At 34.9% G+C, this 21,240-nt stretch overlaps 1 protein-coding gene across 1 annotated transcript in view; it reads left to right on the forward strand.

Moving 5' to 3' along the window:
* The window catches only part of SKAP1 (src kinase associated phosphoprotein 1), a 306,266-nt gene that overhangs the window by 84,427 nt on the left and 200,599 nt on the right, over positions 1-21,240 (forward strand). Inside the window, exon 4 of the mRNA XM_027974662.2 lies at positions 14,355-14,471. Coding sequence (XP_027830463.1) covers positions 14,355-14,471 — 117 coding nt within the window. The remainder of the gene's footprint in view (positions 1-14,354; positions 14,472-21,240) is intronic.

A 21,240-nucleotide genomic window follows, 5' to 3' on the forward strand; every position in this document is an offset into this window, starting at 1 on the left:
ACGAATGGAACTGTGAAGACAGAATTAATTACCTAAAGGAGAAATAAAGAATTAGTGTCAGAGATGTGGTACAGTAATGTGTTGAGAAGAGAAAATAATTTTAGAGCTTAACACAAGGGACTGTGTGGGGCTCAAAGGACAAAGCACACATCTCACCAGATTCTTGTGATAGTGGCATTACAGTCATCTTCCAGCACAGGTAACTTCTACACAGTCTTTCTGTTTTAGAAAGAAGGCGGAGGTAGAGCAGTCAAGGAGACAACTGAGAAGAGTTTATTTAGAGCAGAAGACTGTTTACTTCTGGACAGTGATTGGAGATATGTAGCAAATTGCATATTCTTTGCTCATTTGGAAGTAATGTAAGGAAAGATAAAATAGAAAAACCCATGTACATGTGGCTTGCCCCCAGCTTTGTTCCTCCCACTAAGACAGTTTTGAGGGGCAGAAGAGGAAATAAAGGGTATCTTTTGTCTTGTCCTTTTGGTCAGATCTTAGCAGATTGTTTGCTTCTAGAATGTAGGTTGGCTGGGAGCAGTAACAGGTCTATTTAAGATACTATGGGGCAATTTGGGATTATGAAAAGAATAAGAATATGTAAGAAGTAGAACAGATGGCAGAAGTATTTTAAGAGCCCTGAAAGAGTAGGTAGTATTGGGAAGGGAGTGAAGAAGGACAGAACTGGTGACTCCAAACATCCCTGGCATTTTTGTCTGTGGCAGGGTTTTTGTGCAGGAAGGTGAATGGATGAATTTTATTAACTCTGCGTTTCCCTAAACACATAGGCATATTCTTCAGAATATTTGTACCAAAGTCTGGTGCCTAGAGGAAAAATAGTCCTTAGTTATAGAAGAGTTGACATAACGTGCTGAAAAGGTAACCTTTAAAAGAGAGATACTTGGGAGAGTAGACTGCTAGACCTAGAGAAGGATTTCAAGCGAAGCATTTCTTATCCATCATTCCATTCAATGCTAGTTTTAATGCGATGGAAGAGTGATCGTGGAATAGTATCAGGAGAGTATTGTCCCTGTTCTGGAGAAGAAACAGGATGTGGTAGAAAGAGCATGGACGTTGAGGCCTAATAATCCTGGGTTCAAGTCTCACTATACCATTTAGCTAAAGGTTATGTGAACTTAGCAAGTTGCTTCATTTTTCTGAATCCTGGCTTCCTTATCTATAAAACAAAGATGTGTCAGACACTGTGCAAAGTCTTTTACATGCATTATCTTATCTAACCCTCAGAACAGCCCTATGTAATAAGTACTGTTAATATACCCATCTGATAGATGTGGCTACTGAGGCAGAGAGTGGTTAAGAGAACTGCTCAAGGCCAATCTCCTCAAGAAGTCTAACTTAATCGGTATGAGTTTGTAACATGTACTCTTTTTAGAAAATATAAAAGCCATGTTGTGATATAATTCACATAACAAAAAATTAACCCTTTAAAAGTATGCATAAGTGGTTTTTTACTTTAGTCACTGAGTTGCACAGCCATCACCATTGTCTAACTTCAGAACGTGTTCATCACCCTAATAAGAAACTCCATGCTTATTAGTATTCTAGAGCCCAGTATCTTCATTGCTGTATTTTACTGCCTCATTGCAGGTTGTCATGAGGACTAATAGTAATATGTGTAAGTCCTAGCACGGTGGCTGGACGTAGTATAATTTCTGTTCATGGTGTTATGATAATTCTTTCCTTCCATTTTCACCTAAATTTTCATATTCGTCCACTGTTTAACTTCCTGAATGATGTTCATTTAAAAATAATGAAATAGGAAGAAAAATAATCCCAATAATTTATTACTTTAATATAGAAGGAACATAAATGAAAGACCTCTTTTAATGGTCTTAAACAAAATTGTAAGACATGGGAAAGACTTTTTCTTTTTTAATAAGATTGAGATTCCTTTGATAATTCAAGCCCTGTTTACTTCGAAAACTTTTTCTCCACTTAAATTCACTTAAAATTACACAGAAAGTACATTGGAATCATTGCTATGGAACTTTTACCATTTCAGCAATCAGATATTTAAAACGTGATATTGCTCAAATTACTGCAACAATATTAGCTTTACCTTTTTAGATAGCCATAGTGCTTGATGGTATTGATCCTAGTGACAGTTACAGTTAGAAAAAGTTTCAGTTACAAGGCATAGTGTTTATAATTTAAATTTATTGCTACAAAACTTCTTCATGAGTATTAGAAAAATTGCCCACCATGGACCCAGAGTCTAAAACAAATAATACAATATTTAAATAAAAATTTAAGAAAGACCATGGGAATATCATAAATATATGTAACAAAATGGTATTTTTTTCTGTCCAGTGGTCACTTACATTATACTTGCAATAATGGTAAATATGGACCAGTGAAATTTCTTGCCAGCTTGAAGATTCTTTGAGTATCTGCATAGGTGATGTGGAGGGTTTATGAGAAAATTACTTGGTATATTTCAATATGAAAACTTTCTACTATGAGAATCTTAAAAATCTTATTTTGAAGTAGCAGGCCTATATCCCTTGTCAAAGTGAATTGATGCCAAAAAATACAGTTTAGCAAAAGCAAATAATACAAAATGAATAAAGAAAATGTTATTATAAAACCACACTAACTATAGATTAAAAGAGATTTAAAAGCCATATCAACTAATGTGTGAACCTTATTTGCATCCTGAATCAAACTATAAAATCTATGAGAGAATTAGAAATTTGGACACTGACTGGATTTTTTATGTTGAGAATCTACTGCTAATTTTTTAGGTGTGACAGTGACATTATGTTTATATTTGTATGCTGTGATATTTGAAGATAAAGTAATAGATTCTGATGTATTATTCAAAATAATATGGGAGAGGAAGAAATAAATGGGGTGGGGTATAGATGAAATAAAATGGATCATAAATTACGTTGAAGCTGGACAATGTGTACAAAGGGGGTTATTATACTTTTTCCTACTTTTGTACATTTTTAAAATTCACCATAATGCAAGAATAAAAGAAAAAAATCTAGTTTGAAATTAATAAAAAATGTAATGATATTTTGTTTCTAGTACATTAAAGCGTAAGATACTTTATGTATCTTGGACACAAAATACATAAAATAATGAGGGCTTTTTTTAAAGATTTTGTTTCAAGTTTAATGTTTTGTTCAGGATAGAGCATGAGCTTTGAAGTTGATCTGAACTCGAATCCCAGTTCCTTTACTAACAAGCATTGTGAGCTACAGCAAGTGACATCACCTTCTCATTTACAAAATCTTGCTAATAATATCTATGTGTGTGCGTGTGCTGTCACTTCAGTCGTGTCTGATGCTGTACAACCCTGTGGACTGTAGCCCACCAGGCTCCTCTGTCCATGGAATTCTCCAGGCAAGAATACTGGAGTGGGTTGCCATGCCCTCTTCCAAGGGATCTTCCCAACCCAGGGATCGAACCTGCGTCCCTTGAGTCTCCTGCACGTTCTTTACCACTAGCGCCACCTGGGAAGCCCTAATAATATCTTCTTCACACTTATTATGAGTTGTAATGAATTTTAATAAGATGATGAACTCATGAGGAGTGCTTGCCGCTTGGTAGGCGCTTACTGAAGTGGTAGCAAGTATTGTGTTTATGTTTCAAAGTAGGGCTATGCAAGTAAATCCATGTATGGAACTTAGGTAATATATATTCACATATCTTTCTATAATATTCATCCATTCCAGCTGAACCCTGGTATAAGGCCATTTAACTCACCATATATATATATATTCATACATATACATATATGTATGTATGTATGTATAAATATATATATACGTATATTTGTGAGATTTTGTGTTTAAAGGCTGTGTGTGCAGACTTTTTATTGGTAGGCATTTCAGAGGTTAGATTTATGAGCTTATTGCTCTGTAATGTCTGAGACATGTTGAATCGAAGCATGGATGTCACTTTCCTTCTCTTCTCTTACTATCACATACTTGGAGCATGTAGTTATGACAACTACAAGAAGCAAGTCATTAAAGCAGCAAAGAAACACCATCTTAGCACTAAAAAAAGGAGAGAAAGGTTTCCCTTTGAAGTTGAAGAGAAGTGTTTTTGACTTAATGGAGTGTACAGTGATTTTACAAGTTTTATTTATGAAAATACTCTTTGCATTCATGCCAGAAGGTTTTAGCACAGTCATAAGTAGGATTTACACAAAGAAACATAGCCTAAATTTATGATGTGTTTGCAAATGTAAGAAAAAGTCTGAATTTACAATATTTGTAATTTATTGTTAAGTGTCTTTCTATCACTATTCCTGGAATGCTAATATTTTATAAACACAAGTGTTGGTTATGAACCTAGAATATCCTAACCTATACTACTTTTTAAAAAGAAATCTTCCAGAATGTTTTCCATGTCTTTTGGGAATTTAATAGGGGGAAATGTACACAGGACGAATGCTCCTGCCTTTGGCTTTAGCCCAAACTTTTAGCATCAACAATCTTGACAGCTGCTTTTGTGACTTGACTTCCTTTGGACCTTTCTCCTCTCTCCCTATTTGCTACATGTTATACAAATTAATCTATAGAAAGTGGACATATACACACACATTGTTTTTAAATTTAATTACTGACTTTGATACCTTTTCAAATATTTTACTTCCTATACATCTACTGGTTGGGTTTTTCTAGAGTGGCATAATGCAATAATGCATTTTTAAATCAATGCACTATTTTGCAGCTTCTGTCAAAGGTTAGTTTTTTTTTTTAACAAAAAGACTCACTTTTTCCTTTCTAACCTTAAAATTTTCTAAGGCTTTGATGTCCTTTTAAAGTCCCATCTTGGCATATGTGATCTTGAGACACAAGAAAAAGAACGGACTTTCATGCAGGCAAAAGAACTCATTTGAATCAGATGCTGCTGCCTTCTGTATTCCCTATACAATATATTATACACACAAATGTTCTTTTATAGCATTGTTTGGACTAGCAAGGACTCCAAACAGCCTAAATGCTCAGCAGTAGGGGACTAGTTAAATAAAGTATGTTATATGCATTTAATGAAGTGCTACATAGAGATTAAAGGAATATATATGTGTATCATGGAGAGCTCTCCAAGGCATATTGTTAAATGAAGAGGGCAGTTTGGACAGTGTACTCTGTGTGTATGTGCACACGCATGCATGCAAGTTTGCTTGCTTTTATTTGTATATAGTGTATTTTTGGAAGGATACACATGAATCTATTAACCATGGTACCCCTGCTGACGCGGGTACCAGTGTGAGTACAGAGAGAATCTTTGGTATTTATATCTTTTGGTGCGATTTGAATTTTCACCATGTGCATTAATTATTTTTTGGCTAAAAATTAGTTAAAAGTGAAGTAAGTCTATTTCTGCTAAGATGAAGCAACCTCCAAGATAAATGATTAGGAGGAAAAGCAGGATACAAGATAAGACAAATGCTACCTTTGTTGTTTTTTTTTAAACAAAAAGACTTACTACTCTCACAGATACTTGTTATATTTAGACAGAAAATTCATAGAATTCCCACAAAACATATTGCTTCTGGAGAGAAGAACCATGAGAAGGGAAAAAAGATGAGCTTTCATTACACGCCTTCTTGTAATGTTTGAAATTTTTGCTCTGGGCATACTTAACTTTTTTATCTAATAAAGCTCACTGTAGTTAACAATACTGTATTGTGTATTTGAAGGTTGCTAAGAGAGTAGATTTCAAAAGTTCTCAACATAAGAACAAAATTGTAGCTATGCGAGGTGATGGATGTTGACTAAACTTACAGTCTTGGCGGAGGAGTCTTACCTGTTAATATATTTTCAATTCATTAAAAGTTTATGGAAAATCCCCCCAAAATTTCTTAATGTATACACATATTAAATCACTATGATGTACATCTAAAACTAATACAATATTGTATGTCAATGATACATCAACAAAGCTTGGGAGAAAAAGAAGCACACCAAAAATCTGGATTTAATACAGTAGCTCTTTTTCAATAGAATCATGATTTGGTAGTTTATATCCATTCATGTTTTTTCCTTGTTTATTTTTACATATGAATTTATAGGTGAGATCCTGATGATGATATAAAATAGCAGTATTCTCTTTTGTTTCACGTTTGGAAACCAGTATTACATAAGTGTGGCAAGTTAACCTACCACTTAAAAGTATACTTTAAAATAAATAATAAAATAGGATCATATCAATTACCCATGGTAATTGATAAAGAATACCTTTTTACCCTATCTTAGTCTTTCTTTTTTGCATGTGTAGTAATTAAAGGCTCATAGAACTTCTGATTCTTGTCATTATGTAGATGGCAAAAAAAATAAAGTGATAAATTAATGACTGCTTTAATTTTATTTGATTAGCCTGGACACTTGTTGAGGAAAAAAACTTATAAACTATTATTTCTTAGATAGAATTATCCCTGGATCAATACAGAAAATCAGGTAAAGAGTACAGTTCCTGAACACAGAATTTTGGTATAAATATTAATTTACTTCATGAATTGTGTCTCTAATGAATTTTCATGGTTTGGACCCAAAGTGTTGAGAGAAATCCCTGGTTAATTTGAATACAACATTTTTGGGGTTTCTGCTTAAAATTCTCTGTGAATAAGCCCTTGGACTTGAAAGCCAGTGAGTTTTTTTGATATCTGGAGACTGAATAAGGTGATAGTTAAGCCCAATTCTATATATAGCATTTCACTGTGCTTCTCAGCAACACATACTTCTCTTGGAAACTTGTTTAATAGTTATTGTTTACCAGGCTAAATCCCATTAAAACAGAAAAGGAACTGTTAAGTTATGTACAAGGGGAGTTACATGATGTATAAAATAAAGATTCCAGTCAGTACTAATGCTTGAGAAGCAGAGTGGAAAAGCCAATCTCTGAACTTGTCTATCCCTGTCAGCTGACATGCGCTTAACACACACTTGCCAGTTTAGAAAGTTGATTATCACAGTTCATCTCTAAAAAGCATTTTCCTAAACTTAAAAAGTGATACCGCTTTTCTTAAGATTAGGGCACTTTCCTTTTTAGTGGTACCCCAATAAAGATGGAAAAATAAAATTTAAATATAAGGAGATACTTTTCCATGTGAAACTTCTGTTCCAAAAAAGACCAAACATTGAACAGAATTATTGATGGTAAGAGGCTTTGGTTGTTAATGTTGTTGTTATACACGTTATTTTCATATATGAACAGGAGTTCCTATTAGGCAGAGGGGCAAAAGGAGGCTGAATTTTGTCACTTTTTGCCATTCCAGCTTTAGTGGTATTGGAGGTCTATGTTACTCACAAAGAAAACTCACTTTTTCTTCCTTATGTTAAAAGACGTTTCACGTTTTCAGGCCTGCTTATCTTACCCATAGTACATTCTTTATTATACATTATTTTATTTTTACTTCTTTGTCTTTTGTGAAATTTTCTTATATCTGCCTGTAGACAATGTAGTCCCATTCTTCTTCAGCAGAAGATATTGAAATCCAAGTGGGCTTATAGTTTCCCTCAAGAAGTAATATAAGCTGATTGGGATATGATAGATCCTAGGATGCGTCAGGACAGGGACTAGGTGCTGAGGTCTGCTCAGTTTATTATTTGAGAGAAAGGAAAAGAGGGAAAGAGAGCAAGATAAATCAAATAGTAATAAAATTGCTGCATTCAGAGCTAACAGCATATTTTTGAGGCGTTTTCCTACTATGAGACTTAAGTATGGTGGTGTCAGAAAGGAAATGTATTCTATAGCTAGGCCAGGTCAAAGCTGTATTTGGGTGTGGAACATGTTGCCTCACTTTGTCTGAAGCAGCATCAAAATATCCAGGATCAAACAAAATCACACAGACGTCACTAGAAAAAAATTCAACATAATTGATCTGACTAAACCCAAAATGTTGTATTTTTTTGTAAGCATGAGCTTCATGCTAAAAAGTGGTATTTCTAAAAAAAATCACTGCAACAATACTATAATAGGTACCTTTGAACCTATAAATTGGACCACCTCCTTCTTGACCAAATAATTGACCGCATTTGACTTTGTTAGTTTCATGCATATGACTACTAGTATTCCCACTACTTATAATAAATTATACTTTTGATTTTATAGATTTACCTTACTGAAGTAAAAAAAATATACTGATTAATGGCACATGCTATAAATTCAAGTCATTCAGTATGCTTTGCCTTTGAGTAATAATTGTAATTTACAAAGCATGCATATTTGGAGACTGTACAGCTCAGTGAATTAGAACAAGATCTTATAATCAGACAAGGCGGAGTCAGAGTCACTTATGAGTCACCTGTATGACTTTGGGTAAATTGTTTAATCACTGGATCTCAATTTCTTTATCTGTAACTTTGGGTTACAGGATTATTTTGTAGATTAAATGAGATAGTACCTAAAGGGTCTTGACCCAGAGCCTGTAACCAGTAAGAGTTCAGTTAGCTATTATATTTTTATTGTTACTAGAGCTGCTTTCTCCTATAAGTCAAAACATGTTGAAAATTCAGTTGAATAGCTTCATAGTAAGACTTAAATGCCGAGAATACAGTGGAAAACAGAACAATGAACCAATAATTTCAGTTATGATTGCCTGGCTGCCAAATAATAAATGCATTCATTTTATAGTATATTTACTACATACTACCAAATACCTAGATTTACATGTTTTGAATTCTGTCAAAATCTCATTCCTATTGAAAACATTCAGACTCAGCAGGTCCCACCTTAGTAGCAGTTGAATAATAACAGTGGTGGGTGGAATGTGTTAGCGTAAAGCCGGAATGATTGCTGACAGGCTGTAATTTGCTTTATGAAGTGTGCATTGTCACATATACAATTATCTGGTCCATATTTTGCTGTCAGTCTTCCAGTTTGTTAATGTCCAGGAGTTATGTCTTTATGTGAAACCTAAGAAGGGTTAAAAATCTCAGCATTTGCTGTGTGAGGCAAGGGAAGGAAGGAAAGAGCAGAGTGTTCACACAGTGGCTACCTTTTATTTCTTTTTTGAAGAACTAGGATGATGCTACACACTGCAGCTCACCCTACTGGTCAAAACGAAAAACTGCATCATGAAGGATTTTTTTTTTTTAAAGGAAGGAGAAAAAAAGAAACTTTGCCATTGGCTCCCCTGGGCATTTTCCTGTCCAACTCACCCCTGACAGATGTAGTTCATTCTGGAAGTATTATTAAACCATGCTGCCCTTTTGGTTGTTGGAGTGATTCTGCTATAAGCATCCAACCCATTTGATTCCATTTCTTATCATTTAAACCATGCTCTCTTTACAAATGAGATCCCTAAAGGTTCTTAAGAAGTCTGTGATTCTTTGCATGATTTATACAATTAGTATAAACAGTATTCCAAGCTAAAAAACTTAGTCGTAGGCTCAATTTATTTCTTGCACATTCAAGATCTAGTTGGAGCAACTTTTTAAAAGAATGATAAATGAAAACTTTCTTTACCTGGGCCATCATTTGTTCTGTAGACTTAATGACATTCAGTACTATTATACTCACTTCCAGGGCCTTGGGAGAAAAAAGAATATTTATACATTGAGTTATGGCTAGATGCAGGAGGCCAAAAGGAAAAAAAAAAGATGGGCAGGAAGTCAGGCTGTATAGAACAGAGAAGAATTTGAGACCTTCACTATACATGGATTAATCACAAGAACTAACCATGCAAATCGAAATGGATATTTAGAAATAGGTGAAGCCTCTAAGATGTTCTGTGGGAAACACCATACATTTTCTAACGCATGAGTATGTGCAAAATGGTGTCTAATTTATAATGGAAGTGGTGACAGAACTTTAGATTTGGTGTTACGAATGTTCTCCAGAATATGTTTACATGTGAATAACATTTCACATCTATATGGACACGTATGTACTCAATATATTTCTTTAGTTGGTATTATATTTAATATTTAGGTGAATGGTTATAGATAAGGAATAATAAACTGAAGTTTTACTAATCTTACCTTAGTTCAGCTTTGGGAACTGCATTACTAGGAAATTGGTCCATGAAAATCTGGCAATATTAACGCTATCAAGCATGAAAACTAACTGGATTGGATCAGAGACCCCTTTATTTATGGCATTTTATTTAAGATTTATTAATTTAAAGAAGGAGCTGTGTGTCTCGCAAGTTCTTAAGTATCAAATAGAGTCAGAAGTTGTATATTCCCTTTCAGTGTCAACAATGAAAGCAAAAACAATGCAGACAACTTTACATTAATTTCATTTTCCTTATATTATCCAAAGATACTTGGTGAAGTAATAGCAAACCCTAGAAAATTTTCAACCATGCCATATAGTTGGTTGCAGATGTGCATAAAGTTTTTATATAATATAGCTCATAATTAATTAGGAGAAAAGTAAAAGATAATGACTTCATAGTAACATGAAAAAAACACATTGAGCCTTTGCATATTGAATAAACAAACATTTATATGTTGTATTTACTATTATGTTTTTATGCTTATGTTTTATGCTTTTTTATTTTTTCTGTCTTTTTAAATTTTTCTCTCATTTCTTGGTAAAATCACCATTATGGTTTGTTTTTATCTGCAAATAGTACCTGCAAGTTCAGAATCAGATGGATTTGCTGTGAGTCAAAATAGTTACAAGGGGAGCATCATCATGGCTCATTTTCCCCCCTGTTTTATTTGGAATTGAATTAGGAAATGAAAGTTTTTAGCAGTTTAATTCACTTCTCCATAAAGTTTATGGAGCAGCAACAGCTGGTTGAATTCATGGCAGAAAAAGCCAACTTCAAGTGGCTAAGCTATTGTTTCAGAATTAAGGGAGAAAACTCATTAGCTGTTAATGAAAACACAGGGAATAAAAACAAATAGCACAGAAACCCTAGCAAATAATTACCTTACACCTGACACAAAGCTGCTTTATCTTCCTGCTCCAACCCTCAGAAATTCCCAACTTATCACTCTATGGAGCATGAATGAAATTGAGTTTGACTCGAAGGAAAGAACAATAGAGAAGTCATCCTCCTTACAGGCCCCTCAGCACCATACTCAGTGGAAACCTGCCACTGAGTATACTAAGGGGTGTTTCTGGTGCCCAATTCTTATGACACTTAGGATTAGAGGAGCAAATTACCAGCTAATAGCAGGTGAACCCTTAATATAGTTCCCCCAGATCTTGTTTAGAAATACAAAAGGAAGGGACTGAAGGTAGTGGATGTGATTAATGGAGATATTGTGTGTTAGAATATATATATCTGGATAGAAATATATTGATTCTGAGTGAGTTGCAATGGGAAAGAGTGTCTCTAGTGGCTAGGGGTCTTGCTTGTGAGAAAGCCACTCAAAGCAGGTGGAGTTCTAAGCCCTAATTGTAGAGCTCCTGAGTGGAAATGTCTGTCACTATAGTTTGTGATCATTTATGTCTGATCCCACTGGACTGTGGTTGTGGCCACTTGTAACTGCAATTGTAAGAGCTGTAGATAAGTCCAGAGATTACTTGCGATTATGTTTTAAGAAAAAATTATGTTCTAAACTTCAACAAATCCAAAATGACCATAGTAATTATTAGTTCTTCTATAAAATTTTTCACCCATGCATCTTGAATAATTATAATCATTTTAATTACATGGGAGTGTTTACTTATATGTCACTGGCTTTTTTTCTGTGTGTGTCCAGGGGAACTGGGCCGCTTGATATGACACTGAAAACACTTACAGCTACATTTCCCTCATCAGGAACTAATTACACTTGGATGTAAAACATATTTTTAAATGTTTCCCCCACTGCAGTCATTTTTAGTACTGACCTAGGCTCTATTTTTCCTGCATTGAGTTGTATACCTTTGTTGTTGTATACTTTACAGAGTCATGGTCTTTTATTTAGCACAGAGGTAGCTATTAAAAACTCACCGTGAGTAACTGTTTAGACACCATAGGAATCACATGGAAGTGACTTTTCCATCTGAAGTTAATAATGCATGCATGCATGCTAAGTCACTTCAGTCATGTCCAGCTCTTTGCGACCCCATGAACTATAGCCAGGCAGGCTTCTCTGTCCATGGGATTCTCCAGGCATGCCAAATCCAGGCAGGTATTTTGGATAATACTTTAAAAATGGAAGCTCTAAATATAACTGAATTGGATCCTGTGACAGGAAAAGGACACTAGTGGGAAAACTGGTGTAATCTGAATAAGGTCTGTGGTTTAGTTAATAGCAGTGTACAGTGCTAATTTCTTGATTTTGACAAGTATACGCTAGTTATGTAAAAACTTGACATTGGGGAAACTGCTTGAACAGTATGTAGGAACTCCTTGTACTATCTTTGCAATACTTAGAATAAATCCACAACTATTCCAAAACTTAAAAGCTCATTTAAAATAACAAAGCAAAGCAAAGCCCCTCCTGATTTGCCTTTTTAAAAAAAGCCTACACTGCTAGAATATGTAAGAGTAGATTTGTCAGATTTCTGGAGCAAGCAGAAAACTTTGAGTCTGGAGTGACAGTTGATAAATAATGCCCATTATGTCCTACAAATGTTAAATTTTGCTTGGCAACCCATATGACTACTTTTTAACTGGATCTTTGACTCAAAATTTTTAAATTCCTTTAACCTCACAGCTCACTTTCAGGTTGCCTGCCAGGCTGTACATTTAGATTGCCTTAATAATATCATTTCAGTGGATTTGCAGTGATGTAAAATTTGAGAATTTTAGCCCTCAGTTCAGTATTTGAGAATTTTTCTGCTTATAATAGAAATTTCTCAGTAGTACTTTAGCAGAACTATAAGCTTTGTATCTTGATCAAGTAACCTAGTAAAACACAGCATTTCTTCCCACTCTAGCCAGTGACTGTTGTGTGAAGAGTTTGTTTGTTTCAATTTTACTTTTATTCTCCACAACAAACTTCACAGTTTATTTTTAAAGTCCTGTATCTGCAGGTGTTCACCTCAGTTATGGACGTCTACCTATCATTGAGCGTCTGCAGAGGAATCTAGATATGATCATCTAATTTATGAAAAGAGAAGGCTACAGCTTTCCACTTTTAATCATTTTATATCCTCCCTATCCTTCTAGTTTAATTGTAGGAAATAAACCTTTAAAGTGAGGCAGTACAGATTCTATGTAGGTTGTTCGGTTTCACTGCTCCCTAGTTGAAATCCAGGGCCAAAACTCTACAGTGTTTGCTGAGATTAGCATTGGTGATTTCCTTTGGAAATTAGTATTTGAGATAATATTAAATTCAGTTGAAAATCCTCTTTTCATGTTTGTGAAATGAACTGAGCAGCTGTTGGTATCTTTTTATCAGCAGACTGTACCTCTGTTTGGGGGATTTTGAAGAAAGCCATTTGCAGTGCAGAGCCTTTTCTTCTGGTTTCTGAATGAGCTAACATCTTCTTTCTAAACCTTTTAAAGTGTTGTAATAGCACGGGCCACTTCTACAAAATATAATCCACTAGTGTGTCAAAAACACCCAAAAGAGATTAGCATTATTTTAATTGCCTTATTCAGAATTGTATATACATTACCTTTCATCAAAGCAATTTTGCAGAACAAATATTACCTTCTTAGGGTTTTTAGAATTCCTAAGAGGTTGGTTGCATAGGCTGTAAACCAGAATTATAAAGAGAACTTCCTTAAAATTGTAAAACAAGTAGTGATTTAAATTGGAATAGTCCAGATTCTCTCCAAATTTTACTTGTCTTATTTTTTAGCAAAGGAAAGAATCTTGACCTTGCTGCTGCTGCTAAGTCGCTTCAGTCATGTCCAACTCTGTGCGACCCCATAGACGGCAGCCCACCAGGCTCCCCCACTTCTCCGCTTGACCTTGCTACACTGTATTATGTATAGAAGTTTAACTCTTTGTGTAATTTATTCTATTTCATTTGGAAATAGGGGCATTCAGGGTACAAGTTGTAATTAATGGGATATTTTTATAACTATGTTTTCATTTTAAGTGTGATGGGGAAATTTCTGGTGGCAAAAGGTCTCCTCATTTTAACAGTTTCTCAGTTCTAGTTAGTTGAATGGAAAATTTCCCATCCAGGTAGGTTGGTTCTATAAATTATTTATATGTTTCTCTTACGTTAATGGGTATATATATTTGGTAAATACCGAAGGAATCTGGGCTTCCCTGGTAGCTCAGATGGAAAAGAATCTACCTGCAATGCAGGAGACCCAGGTTCAGTCCCTGGGTTGGGAAGATCCCCTGGAGAAGGGAATGGCAACCCACTCCAGTATTCTTGCCTGGGAAATTTCATGGACAGACCATGGAGAGTCAGTCGCAAAGAGTCAGACACGACTGAGTAACTAACACTGGCCTTTGGAAGGAATCTACAAAGACATTTATTAAGATGTCAGAAGTATGACCTTTTTTCCTTTCTTTTTTGTCCCTCAGGGGGAGACCAACCTGAAAATTATCTTGGACAGGACAGCTCCGATGATAATCACAGTGGAACTCATGGCCCTTCTTTTACATCAGATGCACCTTTTTTGCCAGATTATCAGGATGAGGGTGAGTGTCATCTTTCTGTCTTTAGGGTGACCATACTTTTATACTTTTTGTCCTGGGGTCTTTGCCTTTGGTCATTTTCAATCCAGCAGCCTTCAGAAGGTTCTCTGTATTGGTAATCACTCGTTTGCAAAGAACAACTATTTGTTTCATTGTGGTGCTATCCTCCTAGATAATTCAATAGTTCTCAAGTTAATGTACTTAGGGAAACACTAATTCCATATTGGAGCAGGAAGACATCATTATTGATCTTTCTATAAGAACTGTAGCTGAAAAGCTAAGAGACCTTTTTAAGATTGCAGGGCCCAGTTTAACCTTCTTTCATATTTTTTAGCTTCAGTGAAGTTCATGAGAATTAGAGCTTTTGTTTAATGATTATTGAATTATTGATTTATTGAGGATTATTTGAGACTCTTGAGCTTGTCATATTATAATAGGATATCATTTTAACCCATACTCACATCCCTCTGACCATACTGGTGTTGTCTAAGGGGAAGGGAAAATCACAAGAACCATAATGCAGATCTTCCTGGAACATCTATTTTATTTGAAGATTTGGGAATGGGAAGAGTTAAATAATTCAACCCTTATAAACATTATATTAGAAACACATTGGTATATAATATAGTGGCATGTATATGAATTTTTAAGATACATGAATATAAAAATTTTGGCATGGTGGCTGCCAGTTTCTGGCTCAGGCTCAGATATCCCAGGGGTGGGAGTTCACTGTGCCTCTTCTGGCATTTGGCCACTTGAACAGAAGGTTTGATCATCACTGATGCACATGGTTATCTTATCAAAGTCTCTCTTGTGCCTTTGCAGTGTGTGTGTACTGGGGGGATGTCGAAATGCTACTAAACTGAATATTAAATTGGAAGCTTATTATTCACTTAGGGATTGGGAGTAAAGTTGGTAAATTATTCTTTATTTTTCTTTATTAGTCTGTGATCTTAGTATTTATTTTTCTTCCAAATTTCCCTCCGACTTTGGCATTTTCCAAGTGTTCATAATCCCTGCATTCCCTTCTCCTTTTAATTTGTCATTAATTCTTATTTCATTTAGCCATTTTGGTGATTTCGTATTTTCTTATTTTCGTTGAATTGATAACCACCAAACAGAACTATAGATTCAGTCACACAAAAGCAGTTTATTTTGTTTGAGCTTTGTATCCTAGCTCAATTAGTAATACCTAAGCTTTTATACTAAAAACATCATTTGGATTGAAAGCTTAATAATTACATTGGTAGCTAATTAATAATTATACAAAATTAACAGTGCAAAACAAAAAATTTGTTTTGTTTGTTTTTGATCAATCTAATGCTTGACAGAATTAGAACAATAGTACCTCATTAATCCATAGGTCACTTACTTAGTATTTCCAGCTTTCCCAAACACAACTGAGAACACAATAAGTAAGCCAGAAAGACCTCTAAGTGGAAATAGTATATTTAAAATGTTTTCATTAAAAATAGTTGAAATTAAAGAAAGTGATTAGTGTTGAGAGAGGTAAACCTATTACCTGGAAAATCCCAAAGCACATTAAAGTTGAAAGAATTCCCAAAGTGTCACTGTTAATAGTAGAGGTAAGAGCAGACTTGTTTATTTGTAGGATGATAAGATATGTTTCTACAAAGTATTGAATCTAGCAAAGTGCCTAGTGCCTGATGGATAATGGGCACAATAAATGTTTGTTTCCTTCCCCTGAAAAATAAAGATATGTATATTTCTTGTGAAATTAAAGAGACGCTTATAAAGATGTTAAAATTTTAAGTAAACTTTATATCCTATTTTACTAGACTACACCATTATAGAGAACAGTAACATTTGATATGTTATTTATTCATTATTTTAACAAATACTTATTTAGAGATTGTAAGGCAATGCTGTGCAAAGCTATAAGGCAGTAAAAAGTCAAGCACGGTCCTTGCCCTCATGGAGCTGACTATCTCATTGGGAAAACACACTATTAATATGTTGACAAATGGACAGTGTCTTCATTTGCTGATGAGATAGCTACAGTGATCCATTAGCAACAAAAGATTAAAAAAATTTTTTATTTATAGTAACATTATTTTAAACACTTGGAATTTTTATCTTTATTAGAAAAATGAAAGATCAGTCCTGAAATGTTTCAGCTTGGTTGCTTTCCAGCTCTAGCCAGATCAGTATCCTAAACGTACAACTGTGCAAGGACACAGTCTGACCCATTTGGCCGTTACTTCAGTGATGAGAAGCGATAACCATGGTGCGTGTCGTGTTTGGGTCATGCTTTTGTGAAAACTACAAAGAGATCTAGAAGAATACAGAAACCTGACCAGGTGCACAGCATAAAATGAAAACCAAGGTTACATGCTAAACCATGCATAAAAATGAGAGCATGTTGCTACCTAATCGCAATTCCTTCTCCTCTTCCTTTGTAAATTGCCCTCAGCCTGAGAATGTCAGGCTATAGCCTATGGAGAGGTACCTGCAAACAAGAGCGTAACCCCATAATCAGGAATGAAAACTTGCTAACAAGTAATAAAACTTAGATTTATAGATTTAGGAAGACATAGTTTCTACTATATTGAAGGAAAAATTTTTTAGTATGAAGCATTCAGTACAGTAACTATACAAAAGCCAGCCAACTATGAAGCTCAAAATCTGATTGCTGTCATTGTCCAAAATATACAATGGATATATAATTACGAAGAACCCCCGTGTATATATGGGACTTCCCAGGTGGCTCAGGGGTAAAGAATCTGCCCGCGAAGGCAGGAGATGCTGGTTCAGTCCCTGAATGGGGAAGATCTTTTGCAGAAGGAAATGGCAACCCACTCCAGTATTCTTGCCTGGGAAATCTCATTGACAGAGGAGCCTGGCAGGCTGCAGTCCATGGGGTTGCAAGAACCAGAAATGACTTAGCGACTAAACAACACATATATAAATTTTTTAAAGATGGGTTAGGGAAAGAGTTCTATAGAAGGTTACAATGACTCCTTCTGGAAGAAAAATTTTTTAAATAAAATGATTTTAAGTGAAGAAACCAGAAATCTATAATAATATATTAATATTATGTATCATGTATTATTACCTTCTAATTAAGGATAAGGTAATAAATGGTATTGGTTAGATATATCTGGGAAGAAATGAGGAAGAATGTTTTTCGAACTTATTTTTACATCTGGATATTAAAGGTTATAAAGCATTCTTGTTCTCCAGCAAAATGAAAAATAGAATTGGAAAAGTAAAAACCTGCAACCATCATTGGAGAAGAGTAAAAATGATTAAGTGAAGAGCCCTTATAGACCAATTTGTATGCTACTTGATTTAAAAGAAACTGTAGACTTGTTAATGTACCAGTGGCCATTTTCAACTCCATGCCTTTTCTGAAAGATATATTAAAAAACAGAATATTTTTAAAATAAAGAGAATCAGTTTCTATGGCTTCATTTTTTAATGTTTTGTAATGATAACTGGAGGATTTGTTGTTGTTCAGTCAGTCAGTCGTGTCCAACGCTTTGAGACACCATGGACTGCAAAATGCCAGGCTTCCCTGTTCTTCACTATCTCCCCGGGTTTGCTCAAACTCATGTCCATTGAATTGGTGTTGCCATCCAACCATCTCATCCTCTCTTGCCCACTTCTCCTCCTGCCCTCCATCTTTCCCCAGCATCAGGGTCTTTCGCATCAGGTGGCCAAAGTATTGGAGCCTTAGCTTCAGCGTCAGTCCTTCCAATGAATATTCAGGGTTGATTTCCTTTAGAATTGACTAGTGTGATCTCCTTGCTCTCCAAGGGACTCTTAAGAGTCTTCACCAGTACCATAATTTGAAAACATCAGTTCTTCAGTGCTCAGCCTGCTTTATGGTCCACCTCTCACATTCCACACATGACTACTGGAAAAACCATAGCAAGTCTACTCATAGCACCCCTGATAGATTTTATATTCAGTGAAGATAAAAAAATGTTTGTTCACAAGCCAGTTTGAGACCTCATTGCTATGAGTTGTGTGTAAGGCCTGATTTTACTATATAAATTATATTGTTTCACATAATAAATAAACTGCACATACTTACGGGTTGTGTGAATTAATGGTGCAGTGACTAGTGGTAAGTGACCCCTCTGATCAGGTAAACCTTAGGCTGAATACTGCTGACAGCTTTGGAGGAAAATGTGTGTGTTTTATGGCTGCTTTACTTGGAATGTTAGAAAGCTATTGCAAGTTCAGTCATTGGTACCCTAGTAGGTTGAAAGAGTTAATGGCCTAAAAACAGCAAGCCATTTGCTTCTTTCTCACTGATGGGGTCAAGCACATTACGTTCTTCGTGTGTATTTTTCTTAAATTACTTAAACTATATGAACATATTTAGGGTTGTTAGTACCTTCTTATTCTATTATATGATGATAATAGAAGTGACTCAAATAGTCCCTCTCCATATATGATTATATAAATAAACATACATACATTCAAACAAGCATTTATCTCATTTCATTTTTATTCTTCAGTTATTTGCTTTTATCTTTATTGCTTGCGGGTATATTTTTCTTTAGTAAGGCATATGACTCCTGTCAAACCTAACAGAAGTTATGTCTGTGTATTTAGAGTGTACACTGTGGAAGAGCACAAAACTGGTTTCTATGTCTGTGTTTTGAGAGTCAAAGAATAAATTCCTACTATAAAACACCTACTTTCATGAGCATGGTAGATTTCTGAACAAGTCTCTGTTGGCTTCAGGTGAGTCCATCAGATTTCAGATCATTGGGAGAAATTAAGGACTCAGTGTTGAGTTAACTGTGATAAGGGTAAGTAAGCTGTCACTCAGGATTGCAGTGGCCTCCTTCATGAAGATAAATGTCTTATTAGATCTAAGACATCATGTCGTTTATATAGTCTGGTATAAATCACAGATGAAGATGACAAACTGGGCTTCAAAGTTGACAGTAATTTATATAACTTAAACAAATGATTACCAAGGATTATACATGTTTTGTGAAGAATAAAAAAAACAATAACAATTATCTGTCTATGAACTACTCATTTTTCATTCTTCAGCCAAGCATGTTTGGGCTGTTGGTGCGTATTTAAACTCTAACCTTCTGTCCAGTGCTTTAGTAAAGCACTCTCGCATGTGTTGATTGTTGGATAGCTTCCATAATGCTTCTTTCACTAGGAAAAACTCCTTGCAAACTTAACCCACATTTTAACATTAAAACCATGGCAGTTTCGACATGGAAGAGACTTGGTAATCACCCAATCTAATCTCTGTTTTACCAAAATGGAAACTACATTTTAAAAAAGGTCAAGTGCCTGGTCCTATGGTCAACAAGACAGAATCAGTAAGAAAACCAAGACCTGGGCACAGCCTCCCCTGACCCATACTGTGTACTCTCCTCACCTGCCTGATCTCAGCATGCTTTTCAGTGTGGGCCCAGATAGTTTTGCCTGGCCATGGGCATTAAGCTATTTTTCAGAAGTTTTAGTCACGTTCTTTAGACATGTGTGTCTCTCTGGCCTATGTATGTTATCTTCCCAGAATGATTTGTAAGCAGTATTTTATAAAGAATTTCAAAGGGCTCCATAAATTCGGACAATTACAATTGTGAATAGCATACAATTAGTTTCTGAATTGACTTGACAGAGAACTAATTCATTATCTTTTTTGGCCTTTTTGTCCATGTTATAGATTTTAATAGACTGCCAATGAAGAGTTAGTTATTGAATTCCTATATTGAATGCTCTTATTCAGTTATGAATTTAGAGGATGAGTGGAGGATACAAAAAGAAATAAGGTGTGATTCCTTTGGTTAGTAAGTAAATAATCTAGTTGAAGAGAGAAGACTGAACACCCCCACAATAAGGTATATGGTACATAATCAAGTGCTGATTTTGAAGGACTGAGTTTTCAGAAAAAAAAAACAAAAAACAGTTGGTTGGAGTAGTTTGAAAGAAAGTCAGGATAAGATTTGGCCTTTGCTGTAGCCAACGTGATTTTAGAAATTTTTTCCACCCTAGCAATATGAGCAAAAGCCCATTCTTTGAAAGGACAACATTTATTGAGCTTCTACTATAATTAGTATTGAAGTAACAGTGGCCATTTTTAAATGTAAATAGTTGATTTTTAAGTGAATGATTTGGCTGATGAGATTAAGCTTTTTTATATTGCCTCAAATATTTTTTGTTTCTCTCCAAATTCTAAACGAGTCAATGAGTGTGGTGGTAGTATGAAAGTCCTAGTATGTGATTATTGAAGTTGTTAGTGTGGTCATTACAGTGGTGGCAAAATGATCTACAGTGTTTTGGTTGCTAATGTAATATAGTTATCTGATATATGTATATATATATATATAAAACTGAGTCAAAGGCAGACCATTTTTCTTCAAGCTGCAAAGCCATTGACCATTTTTATCTCAAAGTTTAATATTCACTTAAATGTGAAAGAATTTTGTTTAAGCATAAAACTTTCAGGCCAAGTATGTAGATATATATACTTAATTTATATAGGCATATATTTATATTTATACTTAATATATATTATGCTTTATATATTTTTGTTGTATATATATGTAAGTGTATATGTAGAGTGATTTCTTCATGCTTTGGTGATCTTTGTTCTTCTAGCCATAAATTCTTTTGCTTTGTCATAGAACTCTGGCTTTTCGAGTAAAAAGTAAATGTTAGTAATGCTGTTTAAAACAATGCTGAAACATGTTAATCTAGAATATTATTGTCTACTATGGGAAGATTGTTGAATTCATAAACTATAATTACACTTATGCTCTACACTGCC

The sequence above is a fragment of the Ovis aries genome, chromosome 11 (assembly GCF_016772045.2).
Source record: "Ovis aries strain OAR_USU_Benz2616 breed Rambouillet chromosome 11, ARS-UI_Ramb_v3.0, whole genome shotgun sequence".
Classification (NCBI taxonomy): Eukaryota; Metazoa; Chordata; class Mammalia; order Artiodactyla; family Bovidae; genus Ovis; species Ovis aries.